Source organism: Mustela nigripes, chromosome 3 (genome assembly GCF_022355385.1).
Source record: "Mustela nigripes isolate SB6536 chromosome 3, MUSNIG.SB6536, whole genome shotgun sequence".
Lineage (NCBI taxonomy): Eukaryota > Metazoa > Chordata > Mammalia > Carnivora > Mustelidae > Mustela > Mustela nigripes.
In genome coordinates this window covers 194,515,079-194,528,956 of record NC_081559.1, presented here as the reverse complement: position 1 = coordinate 194,528,956, position 13,878 = coordinate 194,515,079, and the positions used below count along the sequence as shown (strand labels likewise).

The 13,878-nt window shown below is 42.5% G+C and overlaps 1 protein-coding gene across 1 annotated transcript in view; it reads left to right on the top strand.

Moving 5' to 3' along the window:
• The window catches only part of TRAPPC9 (trafficking protein particle complex subunit 9), a 478,436-nt gene that overhangs the window by 13,846 nt on the left and 450,712 nt on the right, over window positions 1–13,878 (top strand). The window contains exon 4 of the mRNA XM_059395212.1: window positions 4,063–4,089. Within this exon, the coding sequence (XP_059251195.1) occupies window positions 4,063–4,089 (27 nt within the window). The remainder of the gene's footprint in view (window positions 1–4,062; window positions 4,090–13,878) is intronic.

Genomic DNA, 13,878 nt, shown 5'->3' with positions numbered 1-13,878 from the left:
AGAAATTGCCATAAGCTGGAGACTTGATGATTTTTTGTATAGAATGTATGCTTTTACAACTCAGAATTCATATTGCCTTGAACTCACTCACTAAACCTTTAAATTGCTAGGATGTTGACCATAGTCAATATGTTTAGAAAATGGGTATTGAGCTGTTTTCAGGGAATAAGCTTCTCTTTTTTGTGAGTGAAGAAAATTTTGATTTTTTCCTGTACTCTTAATAGGTTAAAAAAAATGAAAATGTTGATTTGACATTGTCCTTTTATTTCAAACAGAGGAAATAAAAGGGGGGCGTCTCATGCTGTTTTACTGTGAAAATAAACATTTTTGTATGTTAACACAGTTGTATGATTTCTAGTCACCGGCTCTTTGGGAAGTACAAGACACTTAGACGACCTGCTGTGGGGAAAACAGCTGTGATTCTGCGCGTCCAGGTTGGCGTAGCTCTGGTGGGCGCTGGTAGGGTGCGAGACGCGAGGATAGGGGTTCGCTTCGCTGCTGAGGGCTGGAAGGACAGACTGTCTGGGCCTCAGGCCCCTGAGAATGCAGGCGCTGGACAGGATGCCCAGGACCCCTTCCCACTAAGGTTGGTTTCCATGAGCCTGTGTCTTGTTGAAGGCTCCCGATTAAGTGCTGAACACAGCGCCTTCCTACAGCGGAGTTTTGTGGGTGCTAGCGCGGCTGTTGGTGAGTTCCCTGAGCAGCCCGTTTTTGGCAACCTCACGCAGCTTTTCTTAGCACCGGCGAGTTGGGCGGCCCCTTTCCCAGCAACTCGGGGCGCCGCTCTGTGGCCATAGGTGGCGCTGTTGCCCCTGTGACGAGTCTAAAGTTTCCCGTTTGTGAGGGACCTGACCCACGGTCCTCTAACGGGGTTTTTTGTTTAATGCTTCGGAGCAGTACAGAGTCCATCACGTCTGGGTGTTCCAGTTATTCCTCATTTTTATTCCGTCATCTCGGTGTGAACGTTTCAGCTGCGTGAACAACGGGGAAAGTGGGTTTTCCTCTGGTGGTAGAGACCCGTCAGCCAGGCTCTCGTAAGCTAGGTAGAAACAAACACTCCCCGGCGTGCCTGGACGCGGGAGAACGCGGAGTCCCGGGTGTTCATCAGTGGGGGGTGATTTGGTTGCAGGGACCAGGCCTCGTGTTTTGATCGGGTGGCAGTGCGCACGCCACCACTCGTCCTTGGGACCCCGAGTCCGTGCTTTCCGAGCCTCCTCCTCCTCCGAGACACAAGGATGCTAATGTCTGCTTTGCAGAATTGGGAGGATCAGAGAGAAATTTGTGAAGTGTTTAGCACAGTGGTTCTCTCATAAAAGAGCTCGTGAACTTGGGCTGTTTTTCTGCATGAAGCCATCATTTTATAGTCTTCGGGGGATTGCTAAGGGTTTGAAATATGAAATGATGGTTTTCGGAAGCAAGATGCAACTAAGAAATGAGGGAACGGTTTGAGGAGAGTCAGCAGTTCCTGTGCTCAGACTTGTGCAGCAGCCCCAGAGATGGGCCCAGTTTGTGGTCACTCTGAACCCAGAAGTCACAGAACTTTGTGTTAATTAGCATCTCTTGGGGCTTCCGGGGGCCCAGTCGTTGCACTCCTGTTTTCCCCACCAGCCCGCTGGGAGACAGGAGGGAAGAGGAGGCAAGTGGAGACAACGGGCACCTTTAATACTGATAAAGCCCCATTCTCCACGAGCTTTAGGGATGCAGGAGAATGCCAGGTTGTACCAATGTCACCCTTCCACCCTCACAGTTGTGCCCATCTTACAGATGTGGAAATCGAGGTAGAGACGGGGTAAGTAACCTGACCAGGCTTACAGAGCTAGCAGGTGTCAGAGCAGGGGTCTTGGCTCCCAGAGGCTGGCTTCAGGGCGTCAGCCTGTCTGTAGATCAGCAGGGGCAGCTATCCATGAGTCAGGGCTCAGCCAGTCTAGAAAGAGTGGCAGAGTGTTGACTGTGAGAGACCGTGACTGTCACCGTGGTCAGCCTTGATCGCTCATCTAGGCAGCAGGTCTACCCCGAAACAGAAAGGGAGTCCCAGCTAATCTAGGAAAACCCCTTCCTGTTCGGCTTCTGTTCGTGCTCACCACGTCACCTCCTGCCTGTGATTGGGCTGTTGAGGAGAAAAGTGCTGATTGTTGAACTGTGATATTTTGGTCTGACTGATGATTATGTCTTCTATTGCATTAGTAAGTCCAACCTCCACTTTTCGTATGTGAGTTTCTTAGGAGTTTGGTTCATGTGGAATCCGTCTGCTGGAGCCTGAGGATGCTGGTCGTCCTATCCCTGCGCACTTCGAGGTACTTCCGCGCATGCAGGCCTGGCTGGAGGCCACCCTGGCTCTCACCGTGTGATTTCTTCAGACAGCACTGTTCCCCCGCCCCCACCCGCATAGGACAAGGGCCCTTCTGACTAGGCCAGATAGTAGACAGCGAAGACCACGGGCTTCTCCTCCCAATCCGAAAACTCTCAGTGCCTAGAAGGGAGCTCATGAAAGGCTTCCAGGAAGTCCACTTAGAGGTTAAAGTCCTTTTGGGAGATGCTGTCCATTTTTGTTCACAGCTGAGCTTTTCCTCTGCTGTTTGAGAAGACTGTCTGCGCCACGTGGCTTACCGACCGCCGTTAGACTCGATGACCCGGATTTAAAAGGCAGGAGAGGGTGGTTTCAGGCGATGCATCCACACCAATGCGGAGTGAGAGTTGGCCGCCTGTGTGAGCCACGAGACTAAGATTTTTACATGTTGAACAAGAGAACTTTGAAAGCTCTGCCTTCGGGGTGCCCTTCGTATGGGGCCGAGTTCATCACCGGTTGAGCTGAGAGGTTAAATATCTGTGATGGCAAGAATGAGCAGAGGAGGGAGGAACCCCAGGCAGCCCCCTACTTCACGGGTTGGTGCCGTGTAAGGTATCTGACCGGTTTCACACCGAACAAAAAGTTTCTAGCATTATCTGGAAACCCCGCATGCCCCAACGGTCATGCAGCTGAGTGTCCCCGCAGGGCAGGTCCGTCTGTGTGGTCCCGCAGTGTGGAGGTCGGGGCAGAGTGATGGTGGGCTGGCTCCTCTGACCGCTCTCCACTCCGCAGCCCTGCGGCCTTAGTCATCGCTGTCTCCCTTGCAGGGGGGCTCGGAGAGTCACACGTGCTGGCTGTCAAGCACGCTGCTTGGCGTATGGTTGGTGTTAACAGAAAGCACCTGTTTGTTTATTATAATCGTGCCTTCTAGATTACAGTGAGTTCTTATCTGCATTTAAATATAGACATCGCAGCACGCAAAGTAGCTCTTAGGACTGTGGGACTTACTCTCCACAGAAAGGATTGAGTAACTGCACTATTTCAATAAGAATTTGTGTCGCTGGGACATACCTTCTTGCATCTTGCTAACATGTTTAAAAATGATTGTAGCTAACGATAAACACTACTCTTGGAACCAGTACTCCTCAGGGTGTGTTTTGCCGTCATAGGAAATTGCATTCTGCAGAGAAGGCTAATTGGATTGCACTGACACTTGGGTGGTCAGGCAGACGATCGAGCTTCTTGGTAATAACGGAGGGAACTCCTTGTGTTCTACCTTCTGTGAGCTGGGGGTCCTTAGCCTGTGAAGCATCCAGGAATTCAGTGAGTGTGGACGAGTGTATGTGTGTATGTGTGTGAGATTTCGGGGGGATGCCACCAAGTTCCTTGCGATAACTTTGCCCTCCATTCCAAGCTGTGGGCCTGTATTTGCACAAACAAACGATTACTCCTTTGTCATTTGGCTTAACTGTGGGAATAAGAAATTCTCCTACTTGATTAAGGAGGTTGGGGGAGTGTGTGCTCGGGGGTGGGAGGGCAGGAGGCAAGAGGCCCTCCACAGTGCAGTGTGGGAGGAATGGCCCCTGTTTTTTCTTTTCTCCTAAAGTAAAACGGCACTAACCGGTGGTACACTCATCCTCAGAATTGCTCTCCTGATGGGATAGAAGTGCCTCAGATTTTACAAGGCGATGTGAATCAAGAAATGTGATTAGTAGTTGTCTTTGAAAGTAGTTTTGTTTTCCAAATAAAAGACCGTAATCTGTTCTTTCTTCCAGGGGCACAGGAAGTTCTCATTGACCCAGGTACATGATCTATGTGCTTAGTTTCTTTTGGTTCTTTTTTTAAGTGCTTGTTTCATGGTGGTGTGAATGAATGTTAAAATTTCTGGATTGTGATCTTTGGAACGTTCTGATTTAAGTAACTTTAAATCAGAACTGTCAAAAACCTGATTATTGTTTGGTCCTTGTCTGATGGGCCACCCTGTTGATTTATGTTGTCTGTCGAACACGGGAGTTCTTCCTCCAGCATGGTTAAGTGAATGATTTGCAATGATTTAAAATTCTTTGAATGCATTGAGCATGCTTGTCCAGTTAATTTCGAATTTGTTCATGGTAATGACTCTGCTCTGATTTTGTGGTTTGTGCCCTTTCAATGTGAATTTCAATTCTCGATTGCATCTTTGTATATGTATTCTTAACAGAGAAAGAAATTTTGTGTTTTTTACGGAGGTGGGTTTTCTTTTCTTAATTCTGTAATTAATATAGCAAAATCTCTTTTACTGCAGTATCTAATTATTTCATAATGAGCTCTATTATTTTCTGGGTTAATTAGAATCAATGACATAAGGTAAATAAAAAGAAATGAAAAACTTCTTTCTTTTGAAGAACAGAAATCAGACAGCCGTGTTAATAAATGTTTTGTGACTGGTGCGTTTATATTCATCTCATTGTGTGTCTCCATTCTGAAATGAAATAGCTTCAGGTTTGCAGATTCTTGTTTTAACATCTGTGTCGAATCCTCCCTCTAGACTGATGTTTTCTTTCTCTCTTTTTTAATTTAAAAAATTTCCCCCTCCTCAGTTTATTGGGATAAAATTGACATACAGTGGTACTAGTTTCTTATTAGGGTTTATGGAAGGTATAGAGAAAGGAAAACAGATGGCTTTGTTTTATTTTTAGGAGACCTGAGTTGGTGATGAGAAAATAATTTGGGGTTGGGCTGAAGAACTGAATGACACCCCCTCCCCCCCAGCTGAACGAGATGAACAGTTAGGTCAATGTTGGCTGCATTGGTATTTGGCCAGTAGAAGTTGCTGAGTCCAATCTGGCTAGTTATTCTTGATGGAAAGTACTGAATTTTACTGTGTTGACCACTACTTGCGGGAGAATTAGATGTTTACACCAAGTAGAAGTGGCTTTTAGCTATCAGAAAACCAGTCATGTTTTGAGATTAAAAAAAAAATACATCTCTTTTATATCTGAAACTTTTCAAAATAAGGTCGAATGGAGATGAAATTGATTCCAGAGTATTGGGGTAGAAGTGGGAGGCGTCTGCAGGCTTTGTTATATGGGAATGTGTGGGGATCCTGCTGTAGAGGTTGGAGCTGGCAGGAAAGACCCGCATTGGGTGTCTGAGGGCATCTCCTGCAGCCTTCCCAAATTAGAGAAACATGGACTTGATCTTTGTTCCCAAGGAGAGCAAGTGCAATATTGTATTTCTTCTCTCCCCCTACCTTCCAGTTCACGGCACTTCTGCCTTCTGGCCTCTGCTCATGGGGGCTTTTGTGCCAGGGCTGACCACAGCCTCTTCCTCACTTACTAAGGTCTGATCTTTCAGGCATCAGACTTGAGGGAGTTCAGAGCAGGTCTCCCCAAACTGTGCCTCTTTGGCATGTGGAATCTTTTGAGCTGAAGGCAACTGAAACTCCGTGGGATCAAGAGAAACATTTGTCCCTCCCTTAACTGCCCAGAAGAATCTCGATTTGGTGTCTTTCCCAGAATAAGAGTTTTTACTGGAGATAAATTTTATTTGAATGACCCATCTGTCTGGCTGGGTGTATCTCTAATTACCAAATTGTACTTTTCCTCTTATTGCCCTGTGAATTGTGCTCCTCCCTTTCAAAACCCCAAGCTTATCCCATTCCTTAGCTCAGGATGGCATAGATGCTCTCATTTTACCTTTGTGCCCTCGTGTATGTGAGGTTCCCAAATAAATTAAATTTGATTTTTTGTTAATTTCATGTCAGTTTAATTCTTAGACCAATCAGAAGAACCTTTGAAGGGTAGAGGGAAAGTTTTCCTCTGCAACAGTTTCTTTTCTGCTGTTCAAACCCTGGCAAATGGGTTGGTAGGGAATCACTTCATGACTGCTAGGAGCAATGTGGTACGAGTCTCCTTAGTCTCTACGTCTGAACACTGAACGTTCTCCTCAGGGTTATAAAATTGTTCTGTCCCTTAGAAAACCCATCCATATGAAGTTTTGACAGAATTGCATCATTCCATTTTATTTTTAGAAACTTATATAGATATACTATTCAAAATGACCTGTTTCAGAATTTTTTTCCCCTTCCTGCTTTTCCTACAACTTTTTCAAAGACCAGAAGGGAAAGAGTTTGACAGTCTTTGGGTGCTTGCTCCAAAGTTTGTTTTAAGAACCAAGCTTCTCCGCTAGTCATTTCTGGCAGCTAGGCTTCCGAGACTTGATCTGCATTTGAAACAGAATGCTTCATGGTGTCAGATTGTTTTATTTCTTGTCACTTCTGAATATGCCCTGTCCATTCAGCAACTGTTTTAAGGGAAATGATTTTTTTGGCCAATTTCAGTTAATTCAAATCTGCTTTCCCATTTTCACATTGAGGGGATTTTCTTCTGCCTGTAATAAAAATAAACAATTTGTGCTTACTGTGTGAAGGCACTGTTCTAAGTGCTTTTTTTCTTAAACAGCTTTAATACAGTCTACCCCTTTAAAGTACACAATTGTATGCTTTTTGCTACATTTCCAGAGTTGTACATACATGACCACAGTCAGTCTTAGGGCATTTATCACCCCAGTGGAAAGTCCCATGCCCCTTAGCTGTCACTCCCCACTCAGTCTTAGGCAGTCACTCATCTGTCTCTGCGGGTTTGCCTGTTCTAGACTTTTTGTGGAAATGGAGTCATACAACAGTGTGGTCTTTTGTGACTGTACTCACTTAACATAACGTCTTCAAGGTTTGTCCATGTTGTGGCATGAATCAATACTTCCTTTCTTTTTACTGCTGGCAATATTGTTCCGTATGAATAGACCACTTTTTGTTCACCCGTTCATCAGTTGATGGGCATCTGGTTTGTTTCCACTTTATGGTTGTCATCAGTAATGGTACTGTGAACATTCAACAAACAAGTTTTTGTGTGGACGTATGTTTTCAGTTCTCTTATGTTTAAGCCTAGTAAATAGAATTGCTGGGTCATACGGTGACTCAGTGTTTAACTTTTTGAGGAGCTGCCAGATTGTTTTCCAAAGTGGCTGTGCCATTTGATGTTCTCATTGGTGGTGTACGACACTTCCAGTTTCTCTGCGAGCTTGCCAACACCTCTCATTACCCTTTCGAGCACAGTCGCTTCAGTGAGTGTGAAGTGGTGGTATCTCATTGTAGCTGTGTTTTGCCTTTCCCTTCGAGCTAATGACACTGAGCATCTTTTCATCGTGCTCATTGGCCATTTGCATATTTTCTTAGGAAAAATGTCCATTCAGATCCTTTACAGGACATTTTTTACTTGAGTTATTTGTCTTTTTGTTACTGAATTGTAACATCTTTTTCTGTATTCTGGATACAGGTCCTTATCTGATACATGATTTTTAAAAATTTCCTCCCGGTCTGTGTGTTGTCTTTTCACTTGATGGTGACCTTTGAAGCAGAGATGTCTTAAATTTTGTTGAAGTCCAGTTTATCTGTGTTTTCTTTCTTGCTTGTGATTTTAGTGTCATATCTAAGATACAAGGTGTTGTATATAAACTTGCCATATGAAGTGATTTGATCCTTACAGAAATTTTAGGAAATAGGTGTTGTTGTTATGCCTCATTTGTAGATGAGGAAATTGAGATGCAGAAACGTTCACCGACCTGCTCAAGGTCACAGCTAGTAAATGGTGATGTGGGAATTCAGATGCATGAGTTTGTCTCCAGCATCTGTCCTCATAACCACCATATTCTGTTCCTTTCTGTAGGAATCATTTATTAAAAACTCTCTGGTTATTTGATTTCTTACTATTTTTTTTCCTCAGTGGGGCCTCATCTCTTTTCTTTACTGTGCAGAATTCAGTGCAGTTTTATTTAGGTCTAATGTAGGGGGAAGCATGGCTGTCAATGAATTTCTGCGTTACTCACCAACGACTGTTGCTGACTGACCCGAGAAAGTGAAGCTTCAGCCTCTTCTGTTCATCACTCTAAAACTAGTCATGACTACAGAACATTCAAAGAAGCATTTGGTTGATTTCATTTTGCTAACCAGTGAAATAAAAAACTCCGGTTTTGAGACAGATTCTAAGTCTCTCAGAATAGGGTCATTGTCTTCCGTATTCCCATTTTGTCTGCTCACAGTGTCCAGATAGAGCCTTTTGTCCAGCAAATGAGGGTGATCATGAATCATCATCTGTAGTAACGGAATTTTGAAAACAGTATCTGTTGTTTGTTTCACGAGGGAAAAGATTATTTGGAAATACTTCTCAGATCTATTTTAAAAGCTTGGAACTTTGAGAAGAGTTCCAGAAGCCATACATAGCTATTTTCACTAATTTTAGATCCATCCTAGATATCTTATGGTTACATAGCAGAGTGAATTCATTAACGAGACTTGACAAGAGAAGTGTAATATTGATTATTTATCTTAATTAAAATATTCTGCTTCGGTGAAAGTAATTAGAGCCGAGAGTAAACAAAAATAAACTTGCATTTGGATGCCACATGGGATAGACTTCCTCTCTATTTCTATCTGTTTTTTGGGAACATTTTTTAGCTTTTCAGCAGTGTTCTAACTTTAGAATTCTATTTAAAAAATCATCACTTTGTCTAGTGCAGTTTGTGCTGAGTTTAACCTGTCTTAGGCTCAGAATTTCACTGTTTCCTAGGTAAAGATTTTCCTCTCATTATACTGAGTTAGTGTCAGAGTTAAAAGAATTGTGATTTTAGGCCTTTCCTCTCCATATATTTGAAGTTGGCTATGAAATATGATTTTCTTTCATTTCTTGAGTTTTCATTATTCAGTTAGAATTTTTGAAAATTAATTTGTTTTAATATGTTGTAAATCTCCCTAAAAACTTCATGTCCTTGTACTTTTAAGTTTTCAGTTTATGAGAACTTAAATGTACTCTTATTTTTGGTGGTTATTTTTCCCTGGGTGTTTGTTCACTTTTTTTTTTTTTTTAAGATTTTATTTATTTATTTGACAGAGATCACAAGTAGGCAGAGAGGCAGGCAGAGAGAGAGGAGGAAGCAGGCTCCCTGCTGAGCAGAGAGCCCGATGCGGGGCTGGATCCCAGGACCCTGAGATCATGACCTGAGCTGAAGGCAGAGGCTTTAACCCACTGAGCCACCCAGGCACCCCGTTTGTTCGCTTCTTTATAATTAATGCATTTTTTTGACGAGTGGGTGCGCCTGTTTTATTTATTTATTTATTTAAAAAAGATTTTTATTTATTTATTTGACAGAGAGAGAGAGAGAGAGAGACAGAGATCACAAGCAGGCAGAGGCAGGCAGAGGCAGAAAGAGAAGCAGGCTCCCCACTGAGCAAGGAGCCGGATTCGGGGCTTTATCCCAGGACCCTGAGATCATGACCTGAGCTGAAGGCAGTAGCTTAACCCACTGAGCCACCCAGGTGCCCCAGGAGAGAGGACATTTTAAAAATAATTTAATTTAATTTTTTTGTGTCTGTGTTCCAAAATTCATTGTTTATGCACCACACCCAGTGCTCCATGCAATACGTGCCCTCCTTAATCCCCACCACCAGGCTCACCCACGCCCCATCCCCTGCCCTCCAAAACCCTCAGTTCGTTTCTCAGAGTCCACAGTCTCTCATGGTTCATCTCCCCCTCTAATTCCCTCCACCTCACTTCTCCTCTCCATCTCCCCATGTCCTCCGTGTTATTCCTTATGCTCCACAAATAAGTGAAACCTTATGATAATTGACTCTCTCTGCTTGACTTATTTCACTCAGCATAATCTCCTCCAGTCCTGTCCATGTTGATACAAAAGTTGGGTATTTGTCCTTTCTGATGGAGGCATAACACTGCATAGTGTATATGGACCACAGCTTCTTTATCCATTTTTCTGTTGACAGGCATCTTGGCTCTTTCCACAGTTTGGCAACTGTGGCCATTGCTGCTCTGAACATTGGGCCTTCTTTTCACGACATCTCTATCTTTGGAGTAAATACCCAGCAGTGCAATTGCAGGGTCATAATGTAGCTCTGTTTTTAATTTCTTAAGGAATCTACACACTGTTTCCCAAAGTGGCTTCACCAGCTTGCATTCCCACCAACAGTGTAATAGGTAGGGTTCCCCTTTCCCCACATTGAGAGAGGACATCTTTACCTTATTTTTGATCTTAGGGGGAAAACATTGAGTCATTTATCATTAAGTATATTAGCTGTAGATTTTTCATAGATGCTCTTTATTAAGTTTATTCCCTTTTATTCCTAGTCGAATATTTTTATCATGAGAGGATGTTATTTTGTCACATGCTTTTTCGGCATGTTTTGAGGCGGTCATGTAGTTTGTGTCCTTGATTCTACAGAGACAGTGTTATTGATTCTTTTTTTTTTTTTTTTTTAAGATTTTATTTATTTGACAGAGAGAGACACAGTGAGAGAGGGAACACAAGCAGGGGCAGTGGGAGAGAGAGACGCAGGCTTCCTGCCTGAAGTGGGGCTCAATCCCAGGATCATGTCCTGAGCTGAAAGCAGACGCCTAATGACTGAGCCACCCAGGTGCCCCTAATTAATTGATTCCTGTGTATTAAACCAATTTTCAGATGAAGGCCACTTGGTCGTGTTGTATAATCCTCTTACATATTGTTGGATGTAGCGTGCCAGTATTTTTTGAAGATTTCCACATCTGTATTTATAAAAGGTATTGGTCTATAGTTTTGTTTTGATATCTTCTGGTTTTGGTATTAGGGCAGTATTGGCCTTCTAAGATGATGTGGCCAGTGTTCCTTCCTCTTACATTTTTCTGAAGAATTAGTGAGGAATTGGAGTTACTTCTTTAAACATTTGATAGAATTCACCAGTGAAGCCATCTGTATCTGAGCTTTTTTTTTCTTTCCGCCAAGAAATTTTGCCTGTGGATTTAATTTCTTTATTTGTTCTGGTCTATTCAGTTTTCCTGTTTGTTCTTTAGTTTGTTTTGGTATTTTGTGTCCTAGGAATTTTCAGGTTATGTAATTTATTGGCCTGCAGTGGTTAATGGTATTCCCTTATAATTAAATTTTTTAAAAGATTTCATTTATTTATTTGACAGACAGATCACAAGTAGGCAGAGAGGCAGGCAGAGAGAAAGGGGGAAGCAGGTTCCCTGCTGAGCAGACAGCCCAACGAGGGGCTTGATCCCAGGACCCTGAGATCATACCTGAGCTGAAGGCAGAGGCTTTAACCCACTGAGCCACCTAGGCACCCCTAATTTAATTTTTAATGTTGGTAGTTATGTCCGTTCATTTAGTCCTGATTTTAATTTTTATTTTTTAAAGTTTATTTATTTACTTGTTTACTTATTTATTTAAGTGATCTCTACATCCATCATGGGGCTTGAACTCACTGCTCCGAGATCAAGAGGCATATGCTTTTCTGACAGAACCAGCCAGATACCCCCTTTCAGCCCTGATTTTAGTAATGTGACTCTTCTGTCCTTTTTTTTTTTTTTAACATTTTATCAATTTTATTTTTCTTTTTTAAGGAACCAGCTTTTTAGTTTTGTAGGATTTTTTCTGTTTTTAAAATTATCTATTTTATTTATTTTTGATAATAAAGATAATAATCTTTATTATTTTTTTCTTTTGCTTTGATTTTAGTTTGCTGTTATTTTTCTAGTTTCTTAGGTTGTTGACTTGAGATCTTTTTTTTTTTAAAGTAGGCATTTTAGCTATGAATTTCCCTCTAAGCACTGCTTTTGCTGCATCTCATTTTTAGTATATTGTGCTTTTGTTTTCATTCAGCTCAAATTCTTTTCTTTTCTTTTTTAAAGATTTTATTTATTTATTTGACAGAGATCACAAGTAGGCAGAGAGGCAGGCAGAGAGAGAGAGAGGAGGAAGCAGACTCCCCGCTGAGCAGAGAGCCTGATGCGGGACTCGATCCCAGGACCCTGAGATCATGACCTGAGCAGAAGGCAGTGGCTTAACCCACTGAGCCACCCAGGCGCCCAGCTCAAATTATTTTCTTATCTTCCTTGTGATTTCCTCTCTGACACATTGACTGTTTAGATGTGTGCTATTTAATTTGCAAATATTTATAAATTCCCCACATTTATGTTATTTATGATAGAACCAACACATTTCCATGTGTTGGTTCTATCATAATTCTGTGGCAGTTAGAGATCATACTTTGTGTGACTTTCTTTCGTTTAAATTTACTAAGATATGTATTGTGATCGGGTGTGTTCTCTCTCCTGGAGAACGTTCCATGTATGCTTGAGAAGCACGTGTACTCCACTCTCATTGGGGGAGTCCTCTAGATGTCTTCTAGCTCTCCTTGTTGAAGTTTCCTCTTCCTATTTTAGCTCTGCTGTAGGATTTTTACCGTGCTTCCTCTAGCTTGCTTAACAACCACAACTCCTTCAGTATTTCCTCCTGAGTCAATTTCTCTCTCATTCTTCTGAAAACATATCTCCCGTCTTATTCCGGGGTTTTAATTTTTTCAGGGAAAAGAAATCAGACCCTGTGCAAGATTTGGTTCATTGTGCAGGGTGTGGTCATTGTCATGGTGTCACTTTTTTTTTTTTTTTTTTTTAGGATTTTATTTATTTATTTGACAGAGGTCACAAGTAGGCAGAGAAGCAGGCAGAGAGTGAGAGTTGGGGGAACCAGGCTCCCTGCCGAGCAGAGAGCCCGATGCAGGGCTTGATCCCAGGACCCTGAGACCATGACCTGAGCCAAAGGCAGAGGCTTAACCCACTGAGCCACCCAGGCGCCCCTGATGTCACTTTTATCATAGAGCCCGTGTGGTGACTTTTTCAGTGCACTGTGTACCGCTGTGATACCCCATTCTCAGGACCCAGCCCCGTGTCTGGCTTGTTGGAGGAACACAGTGAGTGTTAGGAGTGGAAGAATGACCCGTCTGCTTGTGGCTTATGATCTTGGTCTGTAATTTGTCTTTTCCAATTTCATTTCTATTCCCAAATGTGTATGTTTCTGTGCTTTTATATTTGTAAAAACACCTACTTTTTTTTTTTTTAATTTAGATGGTTTTAGGATTTATGTATGCATGTATGTATGTATGTATTTCCAAGTAATCTCTGTGTGCAGTGTGGGGCTCGAACTCACAGCCCTGAGATCCAGGGTTTCATGCTCTACTCACTGAGTTAGCCAGGTGCCCCCAGATTCTGTTTTCAATAGACTTGTTCTGTGATTGGGTTTACCAGGATTTTAATTTAAAAAAAAATTAAAAAAAAAAAATTTTTTTTAAAAAAAATTGACTTTGAAATAACCCAAAATGTCCCCAAAAAATTCAAGTTTCAAGAATGGTTCGAAGAGCTCTGGTGTACTCTTCCTCCAGATTTCCCGTGATTATCATTTGCTTTATTTTTTGAAGTCTGCATGTTTACCTTCAGCCTTTAGGGCCATTCGAGAGTAAATTGCAGACCCGATGCCCCTGCCTGGGCTCCCATAGTGTGTGTTTCCCAAGGATAAGATCACTGACGTACAAAGCATGGTGTGGTGGTGAAAATGAGGACATTTAGGACTGATAGAACACCTTCGTCTACCCGGTTCTACTAACTGCCCCAGTTTAGCGACTCTAGTTTTAGAGCCAGGATCCAGCTTAGGATCACACATTGCATTTGGTTTTCCCATCATTTGATAATATTTGATCTAGTACAGTTCCTCCGATTTTCTGTGTCTTTTTG